This window comes from Calliopsis andreniformis, chromosome 6 (assembly GCF_051401765.1).
Source record: "Calliopsis andreniformis isolate RMS-2024a chromosome 6, iyCalAndr_principal, whole genome shotgun sequence".
Classification (NCBI taxonomy): Eukaryota; Metazoa; Arthropoda; class Insecta; order Hymenoptera; family Andrenidae; genus Calliopsis; species Calliopsis andreniformis.
In genome coordinates this window covers 9659594-9677817 of record NC_135067.1, presented here as the reverse complement: position 1 = coordinate 9677817, position 18224 = coordinate 9659594, and the positions used below count along the sequence as shown (strand labels likewise).

Here is an 18224-nt window from a genome sequence, read left to right as displayed (position 1 = left end):
GATATAGCTAATGCCCAGTATCAGGTGTCGTCCAACGTTAGAACTCCTTTATTTATAAACTTCCTCTACTATTTGAAATCGTGATACAAAATACTATATTTCATCCTTTTTCCAAAAAATAAAACTGGGCGCACTATTCATAGGATTTCCTGATGCTATAAATAGCAAGAACAATATCGACTACAAAAATAGGATATAGGCCCGTGGAACTACTATAAACTTAGCCTAAAACTCGGTTGCAAGCAATCGGAGGGCAGCGACTATTTCCAATATACTCTACCCGAAACATTCAGCTGCAAAAGCACGGAAACACATTCGTCGTTGATTCTTTTTCCAAGCGAATCCTATCTTGGGCCGAAAATAAAGCAGAAAAAAGAGGGAACCTGCGTCGAGATCGAATTCCCAGCACGGTGTTGTGCATTCGACGTCTAGGGGGAAAAAGGCGTATCGGAATGGACTGCGAGGGTGGCTATCGAGCGGTTAAATAATATTCGCGCGCCACTAATGGAAGCATGGACGTTTTTACGTGCGGGAAAATGCAGGCCGTGTCCTGGCGCAGGCGCGTGTCCTTTCGCTGGCCCATGGGCTTACCGCTTCACCCCTGCAGGAACATCCGTCGAGATTTATCGCGTCGATTCCTTCGTCGCTTTTCAGCCAAAATAGTGACACATTGCCCCGCGTCTCCTGTCCAGCTGGCTGAGGAATCGCGACCCTTCTCGATTTCTGCCTCGGCTCTAATCAATTTCTCTGCCCCCTTTCGAATCGCGTCGTCGCGATACGACTGGAGAAACCTCGATTTTTCAAAGGCACGAATCACGTGGAGGGGCTCAGGTGGCGTGCAACGCCTCTGCTTTCAGTTTTATTTTTTTTTATCCCTTCTGGACTGTTTCTCTTTGCTTTTGCTTGAGAAGTGCATCGTAAAGGAGATTTAGAGGGATGCTTCCATCTTTTTTCTCCCGCACCGTTTCCAAACTTTTGGTATATTGAAAGTTTCGAGAGTTGTATCTTCTGAGAAAGGTAGAGAGTGGTTGATCGTGCGATTCCAGGGAACGAGCTCTTTTTCGGGAGGATTTTATACAGCGTAATGTTTCCTTGTATTATTTGCCCTAATGACCTGATTATTTATTTATTAGCGGTCACCCAGCTTCATTTATTTCGACTTCGACCTGAACCATTAGGGTCCATCGAATAGAATTACTATACGGGTTAATGAAACGATATTTCTTCTTTTAACGAGATATCTTGACACCCCTGCCACCCCTTTTTCGATTATTTTTTGTTCCCCTGACCTGTTGAAATCCCCAAGCAAGGCTCGAGTGCGCTCGTTCGCGTTTTGATTTCACCACTTGCTGGCTGGTGACGTAACGCGACTTTTCAAATGCAAACGAGCCAGCCTGCGTTCATTAGCATTCAGTTACTCGTGCGAGAATATCAATTACGCGTTATTCCTCTTTATTAGAGACAATCTGACGCACAACTCCAGGAAAATCCGACTCTCGTTCAGTATTTACCGATTTCAATGTAATCGACCATGAAAATAATCAAATTTTCCACAAATTGTTAATTATTCATTACATCTGGGAGAGAGTTACCAGAATTATATTTTCAGGTAGATACTGATTAATATTCAAAATTATAGCCTGTGTATCAAGTGTCCATTATTATACATTTAACATTCTATTAGCGACTAATTAACATATTGTGATCCTTTTTACAGAAGAGTGAGTACAGGAATTATTTAATATGAACTTGCAACTCGAGCTTATCGAGAAACAGAGACACACGTTTTCACCAATTTATGCGTTGATAATTCGCCTCTCTAAAAGATTACATCTGTTGACGCAAAAAATTTCGATCTCTGCTAGCTTTCCATTAAACATCACTCGTATTCGGTAATAAAAATTCAATTCATAAGCTGCCATATAAAATAATTTGGCAATTTCCTTCACTGTTGTAAAGTGATTCATACGTGTAATTTTCAGAAAGAATGATCAAGTTACCTCACGGCTAGAATTTTAAAAAACACATTTCTCTCACTTCATGCAACAGAGGTACGGTATAATTGTCGAAGGTCTATAGAGTGCGAGAGTACCATGAAGGGTTTTCCCGTTTTTTCCTCTGATTCTACGAGAACGTTCTCGCGTGCTTAGTGCCAACCTATGCACCGATAGTGCAATCGCGAAACGGGCGCGGCGAGCGCAACCCCCGTTGCGCACATAATTGCATGCACACGCGACGATAACTGCGACAGCTTGTTATTGCGGTTCCACGGTTTAACGCGGTTCCGTTTGTTTACGCGTTTATCTGCCCCATTCTTCCTGCCGCAACTGGGCTCGTGCAAACCCTCGATTAAATGCCAAGAGAACGTTTTTCGCACCATTTTCCCACGATATTTTTTGCACTTGTTGCCTAAGAATCTAGTTGTAATAATCTCGTCGAATAATTTTTGCCTGGAGTTCATTAATTTAGTATCGAAATTTTATTGAATACTTTCAACTTTATAGTCTATACAGTGAGTAACAAGTATACGTTGAAATATTCCAAACGGTGGTGGGGGATCTCAAATGGACCATAAAGTGTCCTATGGCATCGTGTTAGATCTGTCTCCATTTTGCAGTAACAGCGTTTTAAATATAATATATCTATATGTTAAACTAACAATCAGAAGATTCTGCATTTACCGATGTATTGGGGAGCAGAAATAGAGTAAAAAAGTCTTAATAGATTTTCTTGTATCTCTTACGGTTTGACTTTTACAAAGCTTTGAATATCCGAGATCCATTTCCTGCAAACATCTGGAATTATCAAAGCTTTATAACAGTTGAACTGTAAGAGATAGGACAAAATGTATTAAGATATTTTTGCTCTATTTTTACTCTTCAGTGCATCTGTAAAATCACAGATATCCTCTGACTGGTAATTTAACATACAAGTAGGTATATTAATTTTAAAGCATTATTATTGTAAAATGGAGGTAGATGGAACACTGAGTTATAGTAGATTTTGTGTTCCATTTGAGCTCCCCTACCACCACTTAGAATATTTCAACATATATTTGTTACATATAACATACAAAAGTATTACAAAAGTTCCACGAAAGTGGAACTAATAATCTAATAAAAAGGTACCTTTCTCGTGAATTTTCCACGTAAATTAGAACTGGTCCAGCTTAAATAGATAATAGTAAAAGGGTCGAGTTAAATCGGTGAGAAACGATTAAAATGAAAATTCAAAAAAGAACTGCGAGTTAAATTGTCGTTAAATTTCGAGAACACTGCAAGGTAGAAATTGTAGTACGAAAATGTCCAAGCTTCGCAGCCCCGCTTAGCGTGTCTCCCTTTTAATCTTTCCCCGCAACAAAAATCTAATTAACTCATCAAGAGCAGCGCCCACTTGTTTGAGGATAAATAAAAGAGACTGTCGGAAAGGGCGGAAGAAACAAATTTCCCCTCTCTGGCTGCAGAATTTTTCCCTGCTGGCCCTCTTTAAACGGGGTCACCGCTGTTTTAAAATACAGACCGAAGTAATCATTTCAACATTCCTCCCAAGAATTCTCAAAAGAAACCGAAAAGTTCAAGCAAACGCTAAAGAAAGAAATTCCAACATCGAGCGACACTCAAAAAAGCACAATCCAAACAAAACTATGAAGTCATTAAGAAAGAAACCAGTGATTACTCCAACCCTCAATCAGTGCCACTCTCGCAGTCATGACCACTATCGCACTCTCATTTCCTCCTCTCTTTTCACTCGAGAAACTACACCATCCAAAAAAAAGAAAAAAAAGGCAAAACACCAGCTACCTTCGCGCCTCCATCCAACCGCGGCCATTAAAACCAACAAATCTTAGCTCAGAGATCTCTTTAACTCGTCGCCCAATTTTCGCGCGAATTTCAAAGCTACCTAGAGTGCAACCGCCCCTGAGCCACCTCTCCTGGCAGCAGCTCGCGAAGAGGGGCGCAGCGAGGGGTGCAACACCCGCACAGGGGTCGTCGGGCTCCGTCGTGCCGAGTCGGCGCTGCTCGGCGTCCCAGCGCGTCGTGGAAGCCCGAGAAGGGCGGGGGAGGCGCGAGGGCGGCTTCGGCTGCGGCAGGCCCGCACTTGGACACGCGATCGCCGCGCGGCGCACACGCTTCTGCCAAATGCGGCTGTTCCCTCGCGACGCGTGCCTCTCGCGCGATCCTCACGCGTGCGACTCCTCGTGAGGGAGGTCAAGGGGAGCCCAGCGGACACCTTGGCCCCGGTTAACCGATCTCCACCCTTTGCAGACAAACCGCCAGATCGGCTGGCCCGCGCCCGATTGTGCCAGTTCTAAGAGACTTGAGTGACTCGTCGGTGCTACCGAGGACTCGGGGATTCGTTTGTCGGATCAGTGGTTGGTGTCTCTGTGGACCTCTGTTTGTCGTGACCCTTGACCGACTGGACCACCCCCTGGCCATGGACTGGAGACTCGGGCTGCTGCTCGTCTTCTTCGTCGTCGACGGTGAGTGTTTTTGTTACTTGGTTCTCGTTTTCACGGTGGTGGGCTGTGGGCTGTTCGATGGAGGATGGAATCTTCCTTCGCGGAATCGCGTGCTGCCACACGGCGTGACTAGCTGACCCGTGGACGTGATGTGTCACTCTATGCGGCAGTCGTGCCTGTTCGGCTGGCCGCATTAAAAATTCTGCTAGGACGTATTCGGGACGGCGTTTGTTCGATAACCAGGAGCTGGGTTCGCGGGATTCTTTGCGGTTTCGGGTGGATTATGAGAGAATTGTTGGGGGATGTAGAGGGCTAGTGTTGTGAATTGGAGAGAGATTGAATCAGTGGAGAGATTCTTTAGATACTTTCGGTTTTTTGTTAGGAGGTATGAAATATCGGGATCCCCTTTTTAGTATCACGTTACCCTTTTTATGGTTACCCTATTTTATGAAATATTCGACGCGAACGTACGTGCCTGTCTTTGGTAGACGACGAATTTGTGACAGGGCTTTCAAATGTGTTTGATCTTCTGTTCTCTTTTGCGCGAGTGTCTCGCAGAATGGCATACGCTGGTGTTTTGAAAAAAACAAGAAATTCGTTTGTAACGTCGCGTCATCCTGAATTTTAACAAGCGAAGCACATAGCGTTCCCTTGTGTCACAAATTAGCAGTCCCAGTTGCGAATGAGTCTCAAAGTCCGCGAACATTTCAAGAGTCTCCGCGACTTCAGCGAGGCAATTACGTCAAATCACATAGCACTCGTGAGATACAGCGGGGAAAAGCATCTCGCGAAACAGACTCGCCAAGAAACTCCTCCATCCGCCTCTTCCTGCCGTACCATTGTCTCTGCTTCCCCTTTCCCTCGAGAAATCTCTACTCTCATTATCTGCCCACCTCCCGCAATAACCAAAAGAGAAGCTCCACGGTGACAAGTCTCATCATTCCTTAAACGATCTTCAATAGTACTGTCCTCGAACACAGCGGGCTCCCAGAGAAAGATATTCCAGGAACAGACGCGAGCGAGTTCATCAGAGATAACCGACTTCGCTTCCCAGACCACCTTCTCTGACCCATCCCGCGATATCCTCTCCAGCAGTCCTCGTGCTGGCTCGGCGGCAGTCCTCGGCTTCCACGTTGCTCATTCCAAAACTCATTTCGCGATACGGGATAAACAACGACACGGCAGGAGAGGCTCGAGCCCCGGGGCTCCGGTGTTTGACCCAATTACCGGCTGCCATTTGGTTTTTCCGGTTGCTTTCATCGCCATCGGCGGGAAAGCGCGTCGACGAGATCGGAAAATGCTTGGGATCGCGGTGGCAGATCGCGGCGCGATTCGATCGCTGCGATAGGGAGAGTGGGCTAGATCGATTAGGCCGAGGGAGGAAGAGGGAGGGAGGAGGTGGCCGCGTCGAGCAGCACGCGTTCGTAGCGGGCTCCAATTTCCTGATGGAAGTGGATTAATATAATTTGATGGCGCCCCGCGGGAGAATCATGCATCTCGTAGCGCGATCTTCCTGCGAACCGCCGCGCCAGCGATGGCCTCGAGTCGCGCCGATGATACCCTCCGCGGGCGATGGAAACGCTCGGATGGTGGAGAATCGTTGACTATGTGAATTTTGGCTGTTTGGCTGCGGGTTTCGAGAGGGATTCGCGGCACCGTGGTTGTTTACTGTGATGGTGCCGCTGCTCAGCGCGCTGTGCATTTTGGAGCACACGATTGGCTAAGAAATGTCTTGCACTCTGGTGGGTAATGTTACTGTATCGGTTTGATTAGTTAATGGAACTCGTGGAAGTGTATGAAGAGAATGGTTTTAAAGTTGGCGATGCATTTTATTAGAACGCAAAATATTTTGTGGCTAATTAGGACTGTAGGATCTTTATTTATTATTTCAGCGAGGGGGAATCTTTTTTAACAGCTGCATAATTTTAAAAAGAGGTAGTCATACGAAAAAGAGGATGACAAAAAAAGAAAAAGCAGAAGATAAAGAGCAGTTCATGCATCAATAATTCCGCAATTTTTCTCTTGAATATTTTTCAAGCTTTTATTTATGCATTCATTTGACAATCTTGTGAAAAGCAGACAATGACTCTAACTCACTGAAATTAGTAGTAATTTTAAGGTTTTTATTTTTTATTAGGAATGATAATTACTGTATGTATGGTATTTGTAATTTTCTTTGGTTTAAATTATTTTAGAGAAACAGTACAACGTTTTTGTCTATGTAAGTACGTATTAAGGGTTCACACTCAAACACTGTAGGTACATTCTCTACGTTTAGAGTAACCTAGTAGGTCGAAAATTCACAGCACAAAAGTTTCGCACACCAATTCCGCTGAAATTACTTGTAACTAAAGGATTTTCATCTTCCCTTACAAGCACCAATTTCAGTACTCTTTCAACTTTCTTAGGTGTAGATCCTACCTACAAAGTTTTTAGACAACAGTGCCTGTCTTTCTGTACTGAATCCAAGCAGACTCGCAGTAAAAGGAACTTAAACAAATTCTGCTAAAATTAACTGCAAGTCCAAAATTTTCGCCTTTCATTGCAAACAGAAATTTCATTAAAATTTTAACCTTCTTAAGTTACGTTGTCCTAAAATTTAAAGAAACAATAACAGTCTACTATTCTGTCTAAGAACGTGCTTAAACCACTGAGTGTTCTCTATACCTTACGAAACTAAAAACATAATTTAAGAAGCTCATAGCAAACATACTTTACACATTCTGACTTATTTAATTAGGTATTAGCTGTTCAGAGGAATTGAAAATATTTTTATAGACACTTTTTACATACAAACGCTTTTCCATTTTTTAAATAATATAGTACCTACACCTACGTTATTATAAACACGTCGCTTTATATTTCTGCTTCATCTGTGACAAGTGTGAATCACTGACATATGAGGATTAACTTCAAAACTGTGTTTCATACAGTTCATAAGCTTACTGCTGATAACATGTCGCGAAACTGCAGTGAGCAAAAACTGTATCTGTTATTTTAGAAACGACATGAGTGACATTCTTTTTTCTGCAACATGTGTCATTTCTAGAATAACCGATTCAAATGAAGTTTAACTCGGTCACATTTTGCAACAACCCCTATCACTGTGTTCTCATTTACATATTCAGACATTGTACAACGTATTTTACAAATCAAAATTTACTCTAAAAAGTTTTCACATATCCATCCAAATTACGTAATTGTTACGTAAAAATTAAAAACTAGTTACATTGCTGATACGCAAAATTGAATGTTCTTCGAACAAATCTTCATTGCACGATCTTAAAGAATATATTCAACCAAAAAATGGTTTCTCATTAACTAATTACTCAATGTACTCATAATTCTCATGCTAATATTATTCGAATCAGAATTCGTTAAAAACAAAGTCAGTGAAAAATTTACTAAAATAAAAACTGATTGTATTAATAGCTAACTTTGCTGAGACAAGAATCAAAGCTATTGCTGAGCTCTATTTACTCATACCTTGAATTTTCATTCAAACATTACTCGAATCAGAATTTATTAAAGACAAAGTCAAAAAAATTTACTAAAATAAGTATTGGTTAGATTAATGCTCAAGTGTGCTGATAGGAGAATCGCGCAGCCATCGCTGAGCTCGTTTTCTTCTCGTTCCCCGTGCAAGTCCCTGTCGAGCACAGGTGTCGGCACGCGCGATCCCTCGATATCTTGGCTGCTTTACGATAACGATCATAATAATTTAATTTAACACTCCGCGGGAGAAGGAGGTCACAGTCGCGCATCGATCTTCCCCGGAGAGTCCGCGAGATGCAGCGGGCAAATATTAAAGAAGCACCCGCCACCCCCGAAAGCTTCCCCTCGGATCGCTCTCGCCATCTGGCTCGTCCTCGCGCCTCTTCTCCGCGTTCCTCCTTCTATTTTCACGGCCCATCTCGAGAGAAACAGGGCCGACCGCTTATATGAGAAACGCAAACGAGAAACGCTATCGTTCCTGCCTCCATCGCGGCCTGGTTCCCGCTTATTTTCCTGGACGCCAGCCGTGTTTTCCCGACCCGTTCACGGACCTCTCTGAAGAATTATGAAGTCCGCCCGGGTCGAGAGACGCCTCGTAATAATGTTCAATTACCGCTTTTATCGCGCCGCGACGTCTTGAATTGCGGTCCTTCTGGCCGATGCGATCAACGCCCCCTGGGAATGCCGAGGAGCATGGTTTTACACGGTTTGACGACGCGTTTTGGCGCGGAAAACTGTCTCTTCATGGCTTGCTGTTCCCCGATTGGTTTAAAACTTGGATCGGGTAAATTTGAACTGGCTGACACGATGGATTAGATGGGTGTACCGTTTGTGTTTAACTTGGCTTCGATAAGAACGTACTGTTACATGGTTTTGTGTTATCGGGTAGATCCAGTGGGAGGGTAAATTAATTTGGGGGTTTTGAAAGATAAGGGATTTTTTTCGTTATCTTTCTTAATGATTCAGAGATTTGGAAATTTTCTTATCTTTAATTCTTTGAATTTGGAAATCTTTAAATCTCTAATTTTTTAGGTCTTGAACATTTCGAATCTTAAAGGGTCTCTAAATCTGAAAATATCTTTAAATCCTGAAAAAATCTTCGAGTTTTGGAGAGTCTTTAAATTTTCAAATCTTTAACATTTTAAATCTATAACTTTCCAAATTTTCAAATTTTTAACTTTCCAAATTTGTAAATCTTTAAGTTTTCAAACATTCTATGCACATACACCTAAAAGTATCGAATTAATTTACACACTTATTGTTAGTCCATGATTCTAATTCCATTTATATTAAATACAAGCAGTAACTGATTAATTATAGGAGTTAATAACATTAACTTTAGAAGGTAATATTCAACTCTAATTGTATTGTTTTAAATGTATGGAAATAAGTTCAATTCTAGATATTACCTTTTGTAGTAGTATCACTAGTCTACTCTGAAAATTTTTTTTATTTCACGTGTTCGGACTCGGCGTGTATGGATTCTTTTTTTTTTACATATCATGGTACTTTTGCTGTTGTTCAAATATTAACTTTTCTACTGTTTCCTTGCAGAGGACTCAAGTTTCCATTTTGTTGTGATTTTCGTTCCAAAAATTCATTTTCGTCAAAACTTATATTACGTTTCTGTCGAAAAATTTGTCTGTTGTTTCTGGTATCTTGGAAATACGTTACGAATGACATTATATTCTATAATGCTTAACAGGTATATTACGCTATGTTTGCTAGCTAGAAACGCAAATATTGTACTGCATACTGTGTAGCAGGTAATGTTAACATTGGTTCTGCATACATTAATTTATACTTGCTAAATAGTGTTTGAATTAAATTCTTAGATTTACAATACATTTGATCAGCTACATTTTGATCATAGAAAGGCGCAAGTCTCAAGTGTACTTAAAGAGTTACAAATATGAACGACGATAAATTTTGAAATTCGTCTTCAATATAAACTTTATCTCTCCATTTCAAGAAAACCTTTTAGTTACATTTTGCTAGAAATGATAAAAATTGTGAGATAGTAAAATGTGGATATGTATATATGTACATATTATATTTAAGAAGTTCTAAAATTAGATAAGTACCAAAAATTTTACGAGATAACGAATAACATTTCCCCAAGTAATAAGTAACTGTATTCATATTAGTAAATATAATAGTAAATAAATAGCAGTAAAATACCTTAAAAATAAAGAAAAAGTATATTTGGCAATTCACGAACTGGATAAGGTCAACAACCCTTCCCTCGTTTCTCCAGAATTGACCTTCTCATTTGTCTCAATCATACTATATGGCATGCTCCTTGAAATTGAATCTGCAACCAAGTCAGAATCCACTGGTTAAAAAGCAACCTTCCCCGCACAATACCATTAACGATAGACGAAGCAGCGTGCCGAAGGACACGTCTCGATTAAAAGAGCGAAGAAAGCCACTTACCCTGAATGGCTTAATGACGCGTACGATTGTCGACACGTGTGTTTCGCTTTTCAATACGGCTTCCTTTCGAATACCAGCCGTTAGAGCGTCGCTGTGAAATGGTAGAGGAGACGAAAGAGGGGAGGAAAATTCATTCGACCGATATATATCCCATTCTCCGCAGCAATTCCATTAAAATCCATGAAACCGTCCAGTTGGTTATTAAGCGCGCCATCATCATCGGTCGCTTGGCCGATGTTCCTCCCACGCGACATCGCATTAACGATAATAGCGAAAAACGAGTGCCACTATCGATTCTATTCAGAATCCCTATACACGTCGCATCGATGAATTGCTCATAATTGCTGTTACAAATCGAATATAACAGAACATTTATTTTTTCAAGAAATTTACCATTCACATTTTAACCTCTAAAAAGCCAAGATGGCGGGGCTGGCCCTCTAAAGGGGCACCCTTAACAAAATAAAAATGCGTATAAAAAGTCAAGCAACTCGATGGACCGAAATACTCAGGAGAAGAAAGGTTTCTCGACGTTCTTTAAAAGGAAGAAAGGATCCTTAGAAGATTGAAGGCTGAATCGAAATTGGTAGATTGGTAGGAATCGAGGATTTCTTCCTTCTTCTTCTGAGTATTTTGGTCCTTCGAGTTTCTCTACTTTTTATATCTACGCATTTTTATTTAGTTAAACTTTAGAAACCAGGGTGGCCCATATTTGGACTTACTAATTTATAATTTTGGCCTACTTATAGCATAAATATGGACCATTTCGATCCTCTAAACTCTAACTAAATAAAGAGTAGAGAAATTTGATGGCTTGCAGAGTAAATTGAAATTGGTGGATCGAGAATATAAAATTCCTTTTGCTCGTGCATATTTTGGTCCATCAAGTTTTTCTACTTTTCATACACATTTTTATTTGGATAATTGTTAGCAGCCAGGGTGGTCCATATGAACTTACTCACTTGCAATTTTGGCCCACTTTTGGCCCAAATATGGAACACCTCGACTCTCTAAACGCTAATCAAATAAAAAGTAGAGGAATTCGATGGCTTGCAGAGTAAACTGAAATTGGTAGATCAAAAATCAAGGATTCTTTTTTCTCGTGCATATTGTGGTCCATGGAGTTTCACTACTTTTTATGCACATTTTTATTTGATTAATCTTCAGAAGCCAAAGTAGCCCATATTTAGAGTCAGTGGCTCACTTATGGCTCTGCAAAGCTTAACCAAATAAAAACGCCCACAAAAACTAGGTAATCTCGCTGGACCAGAGTACTCAGAAGAAGGGGTCCTCGATTCAGTCGGTTTAGGGGGTGAATCGAAACTGGTGGATCGAGAATGAGGACGCAGCTCGTATTGCGGATTGATCCTCCGGCACGATAAACCGGAAGCAGTATGGCGTTTCGCGTGCGGCGGCATTAACGCGACCGCGAGGCTGACACTCGACCTCCGGATGAACAATTATCTTACGAAGCTTGGGCGTGCGGGAGGGTGTAGGTGCTTGTGAACCGCGTCAGGAAATGGGTCGCTGTGCAATGGCCACGTAAAGTCCTCGTGAAAGTTTCACGCTTGTTTACGGCCACGCTACACGCATCGAACCGTTCCGCTATCCCCTTCACGCAACACACACCCTCCGCCCCCTCTCGTAAACGCGGAGAGCAACCCTTGGGGGTTGATACCCGAAAATCGACACTGCACGCCTCCGCCTCCGCTCTGCTATTGCATTGGCCACTCCATAGTTGTGGCCCCGCTGGGTAAAATGTGGGGAGAAATCACTTTAAACGGCCGCTGGTAACTCTTGCTTTGGGGTCACGTTTGAGACTATCGGCTGATTGGAGAGCTTTGCTTTGTTGGGAAGGTGTCAGGCATTTCGAATGTTAATTGAACCTATATGTTCAAGCGTGGATTCCTTTGTGAGGATATTTCTAATATTTTTAAGGTTGAATAATTGAGCTACGACTCGCTTTGCTCGGGGTAAATATTGTTCATTACTTAACGGAGTGTTTACTCGTTTTCTGTTAATATTAATTTTACTGATTAAATACATTTTCATGGAGTATTTTCCTTTGTATTTGGTTCGGTTGGAAAATTGTACGGTTTTTTTTGTTGTTTATACCATGTTTTAAGAATAATATAATTTCTGCATTTGTTTTCGGCATAAGAGTGTATTGTATGGTAGGATGTATGTATATTGTACCGTTAGTTTTATTATAAAAAATAATTTACTCCCAGTAATTGTACACAAAATCATAATTTTTCGATTTGTTCATCGATACACGAATATTCCTCACACTAAATACCTGTAGGAAAGAATGAAATATAAATATTGCAAAACCACCATACTATCTAAGAGTTAAAATATAATTTCCTCTAGTTAATATCGTGTTACTGTGTCATTGACATTTAAATTTACACAGATGAATGAGTTACATTTATCTTGCGCAATGAAAATTTCACATGACAAGTTAGCTCAAGCTTCCCAGTCAATATTTTATTATTTATCTATTACTAAGTCCTCGTGTTCGTGGTTTCTCCATGGTTTCTTAATTTGACGAGGTGTCGTTGACTCTCACGTCAAGTTTTGCTTCGGATCGGGTGCCAGGAAGTGAGGTTTCAAATCAATTTTTAATACCTGACAAATGAACGTGACCTAATGGAAGGCTTCGAAGTCAACGCGAACTGACGAGGCTTCCATTATTAATAAACCATCAGGATTTTTCCCATATGGCGACACCTCGAACCCTCACCTGGTCCACTGGCAAGCCTATCTAAACACACTGGATGACGCTTAACTGAATACACCCACGAACCAGCGCGTGTACCGATGAATGGGTGACGAATTTGTAGGAGTCAGTGGCTCCCAAATCTTCATTAAGCAAAATTAGACTTCCTGATGTTCAATATTCCATTAACGATTAATAATGTGTTTTTATATTATTATAAAATAATTATTATTGATTTATAACGATAAATAATGGTTTGAACAATTGACTACGATTGGATGTTGTCAGTATATTTCAAAAATAGAAACGAAAACAAAGAAACTGTTATATAAGTATTAAATAAAATAGTTACAGAGTAATTAAAATGTTTTGACAGAATTATGAAATACGAAGACAAGGTTGGCAGTGCATTGTAATCTATATTTTATATGTATAAATTCGTACAGTGGTACCTAGTTATAGAATACAGCTATGACACTGTGAGGCTTTGTATTTATATTTAATAATTCTGTCATGTCATATAATCCCTCGTTAATTGAATAGTAACAGGTCTGCCTGTGTTTAGTTAACGTGGGATTATTGTTAGTGCAATTTCTACAATGGAAACGTTTTTTCTGCAACGAGAATATACATAACTATTCACAATAACAGTTACCCGTTACTATCAAAGTGATTCAGAGGCAAATTTAAAAAGAAATAAGTGAAAAAAGAATTTAATTAAATATAAATATTCATCCAAAATATGAAACGAAACTTTTAACTCCGTTTCGAAACTACAACACTAATTCATTATAAACATATTTCCAAAGTGAATTCATGCACCAAAAACTGTTTCATATTTAGACAAAGACGAGAGTAAAAAAGATACTAGGAAATAATTCCAAGAAATAAAATGCCAGAGAGTGTGCAAAATCGTGTAATCGTCTTAAAAAATCCACGGGACAGCCATTATACTCAATTTCCTCGAAAACAATGCGTCGTAGGGAGAAAAAGTCGTCCTACATTTCCCACACATTTTTTTTTTTGCGACGAATCGTCTCCCACTGAATAGACCTCGTTTTCGAGTGCATCCGCGGCGAGCAATTTGGGAACCACTGTCTCGGAGACACACGTGAAATTTTTCCACCGTCACGGTACACAGCGTGCGCCTGAAATGCACTGGCAGATGGTACTCGTCATACATGGGCGTGCCGCGGCGGGTCGCTTTAATCGCTTAAAATCGTCGTTAATTGAAAATGAGTCAATTTACGCGTAACACGAGACACCGACGCGGCTGGGTGACGTCGCGTCGGACGATCGCGCGCGCGCGCCAACAAACGTCCATCGTCCTTGGGACGACAATCCTAACATCCGGTCTGACGATGATGGGTGTTGTTTTTTTCCTCGAACAAATTTTTTTTTCATGGACGAACGCCGATTCCTCTGCTCTGACTAAAATTAATGTGCTTTGTGTGAGTACTAAAGAAAGAAGGCAGGACGAAGTGGAGGGTTCAGAATTTATTTATTTTGATAGCGAATTGAATAAAAGGAACGGACAAAATATGGCTCTTTATTTTAAGCACCTAAATTAGAAAATCAATGCAGTTTTCAAAGTAAGACCACAGTTTAAAACCAATAAATAAGGTTTTTAAAATGGCATCATAAAGAGAGATCGAATCGAATACGGTTTATTTAAAAAGGTACACCAAAATCTAAATAAATTTCGATTTCAGGACCAAGTACCATCTCTGTTTATTAGTTCCTACGTTTCGATTCCTGCCTAATCCAAAAAGTGCTCGTCCAGATCTCAAGCTCTCGTCGTCAGTGTACCACTTACTTCCCCCTAATATTCTATTTCCAATCACCCAGCTTTCCCACAATCGTCATTCATTCCCCATCAACAAATCGCCCTCATTTCCAAGGGCTTCGCAGAACACTTTAATTACAAAAACAAACAAGCAGGACCATAAATCCCCACTTCGAAGCAGACCATTCGAAAGGGGTTCGTGGCATCCAGAAAAATATTTACAGTCTTTTTCGACCACGTGCACGCGTGGCACGCGCGCGTCTTTTCTTCCTCGGTTTATTTTCTAAACGCAGAAGTAATTCGAGGGGGTTGGCACCCCTGCACAGGGTGTTCCAGAGGAGATGCAGACGTGTCGTGTGGCCTGTACGAACGGACAGACTGACTCGGGCCACGAATAAACATGTATGCTAGCAGCAAACGCGGTCCTGCTAAAAAGAGCCTCGACCCACTTAGCAGTTTTTCTCGCGCGACTCGAGAAGCGGCGGGTGGAAAAATATGGGGACGAAGGGGGGCCTGGGGAAGGGGAGATCGCTTGAAAGTTTGATTGCATCTGTTCTCCCGTGAAAGAATTAACCAGCCTGTGTTTTGATGGAGGCTGCTCTCGCTCGGATGGAAACCCGATGGCCGAGGAAAATGGAGTTCGGGTGGGGAATCTAGGGTGGTTCGATGATACGGTGGTTCACCGACGGGGAAGTAATATTCCGTGATTAAGTCTGGAGATGCTGGCGATTTCGAGACGAGTTCGTTAGTAAATTTGCTGTCGTCGAAGAGTAATTTCCAGCAGAAATTCCTTAGAAATATTGCGTTTGATCTTTGAGGTGAATCTGGGGCACAAAAGGAGGAAAAAGTGTTACGAGAACAAAAGCAGCGACGAGCGTCGCGATTGGAGTTATAACGAAGTAAGGGGTTACGTCTTCCTAGGGGCACAAGGGAAAGGTAGAACTTGGGGAATTTTTTTTTTTATACAGAATACGGAGAGATATAAAAGGAAATTAAACCACATTTCTTTGCGTTAAAAGATGTATTTATTAATCAAATTTTCCGGAACTTTTATTGTAGATCATGAATAACTAAGTTATGATAAATGGTGTACGTAAGTAGAAATAGTTAAGAATGAAACTTTCTTGCAAAGTGAGAAATTTATTTCGTACTTATATTTTCTCTTTTGCATTGAATATAATTCCTTCTTCTTCCAATATTTATTCAATTAAAAATCTGTAAAAATCTAATAATATATTTTAATAACGATAAATTTTCGTATTATGTACATCTATAAATATTCGAAACAAAATTCTCTAATTTGTATTCTTTCCCAAGGCTGTAGGTGAATGTATATTAAAACAAGTATATAATGCATATGTGATAGCAAAGCATTTATTATAGACTGCACTCGTTTTTCCACATTAATGTTATCAAAAACCGCGGTCCTAACTTTTCATCAAGCGAACCGTTCAAATAATCGCGGACGCTGTGTCATGTGTATATACGTGTGTATGTGTGTGTGTATGTGTGTATATATATGTATATATATATATTAATCACAAAAGTAGGTTATTGATCCGCAGAAACCGACGAACAAATTGCTGGAGCGCCGCTGTTAGACGCGTATGAATTTTCATTAAAAACAAAAAAGAGGAAGGAAAAGAGAGCAGGAGGGGAAAAATAGTGGGTCCATTAGCTGGCGCAACAACAAAACTCGACGATCCATTCGCACTTATTTCCGTCGATCGCCCTGGCAACCCCGCGGAACCCTATGAATGATCCTCCTAGCACCCTTCGTGGCAATTTTCGAAACGCGAACAAAAAGCCTTTTTCCAAAGAGAGACACACGGTCGCATATTTGCTGAATTATTTCAGGAAATAAGCTTGACGGTTCCTATTAATATTTATCATCCCCGATATATTTTTCCATGGAATTTCACCGTCGGGACGGAATTCCAGCGGCAGTCAGGGAATTTCGATAATTCGAACTCGCCGCGAGACGACAAACGTCGATAGAACGAGCAACATGCTAATGACCAGATTAGCGGAGCAATTTATTAGCACGATTTTAACGGTATTATATGGGTCCTGATATATTAATGGAATTTATAATCGTAAAAGTAATATCGTACGGGATAATTGCAGCCTCGTTTACTAGGAGGCGATGTAGGTGGTAGAGACAGATTAACTGGTAATGCCGAACGTTTCCATTCGTCATGTATGAAGTCCTTTGACATAGGAACCTAATCACCACAGTTTGTCGATGTGTTCGATATGCCCTTAGTGGGTTGTCTCGTATTAGTGAACTGATCGTCTGTTGGGATTATTGTAATAGAAAGTAGGATAGAACCTAGATCGTTGCATGGAGATAGGGCTGAGAATGCGTAGGAATGTCGAGCTTGATGCCGTTTCGAGATTATCCATCATCACGTGTCACTTTAATCCTGGAAACAGGAAAAAGACTAGGAGAAATAAAAGAAAATGCACGATTAACGCAAACAATTTCTCTATATTTATTTCTTGTGGTTATAAATTAGATCTTAGAAGAATCTCTTTTTTACTGATTAATGTGAGGATACAACAGTGAATAATTTTTGTATTTTTTAAGTATTGCTCTGTTTCGTCTTTTTCCAATGTTATATCCGAAAATTGAGCGAGTTTGATAATTGTGAAGTCCAACTTCACCCTTTTAGAATTTCATGCTCACTGGGGAAAAATGTTTCCTGCATTCCTCATTGTGCCCTGGATTTAAACAAATTTTAATTAAAGTCAGAATTTGTGGGTTGTGTAGTACTTTCCATGTCAGTCTCTCTGGAGTTAACACTAAAATGTGCCTTTCCTCTTCTATGGTCACTTTTTAATCTGTTTTTCTCGTTAGCGAATAATTATGTCTAGTAGTTTTTGGCCAACATGGGAGGAACGAAATTCTCTTATTGGTTATCGAGGTTGCGACTGTAAGGCTGTGAGTTGCAAGTTTCCAACTACATATTTAGGTTTCAACTGTCAAAGTTGTAACTATAACAAGGTTGTAGCTATCCAGAAGCTTGTAACACTGAAAGTCCTATTGCATTGCCGTATTACTTCCAACAACTTCAAATGAAACTATATGAATCGATAAATTGAAGAATAGTATAAGTTCAAAATTAGCCATTTTTACATAATTAAATAATCAAAACTGTATCTAGACTCTAGAGTCAAAGTGTATTAAGTTACTCAGGTAACAAATGAACTTAACACGTTCTGACTCTGAGGTCTAGATATGCAAAGTGCAAGAAACTACACGTTGGGATCAAATGTCTCTAAATGTATACTACTGTACGTAAGTATTTAGACACTGACGTTAT

General features: G+C 40.5%; 1 protein-coding gene across 1 annotated transcript in view; it reads left to right on the top strand.

Moving 5' to 3' along the window:
• The window catches only part of LOC143180139 (uncharacterized), a 116280-nt gene that overhangs the window by 56687 nt on the left and 41369 nt on the right, over positions 1 to 18224 (top strand). The window contains exon 3 of the mRNA XM_076379672.1: positions 4266 to 4480. Within this exon, the coding sequence (XP_076235787.1) occupies positions 4266 to 4480 (215 nt within the window). The remainder of the gene's footprint in view (positions 1 to 4265; positions 4481 to 18224) is intronic.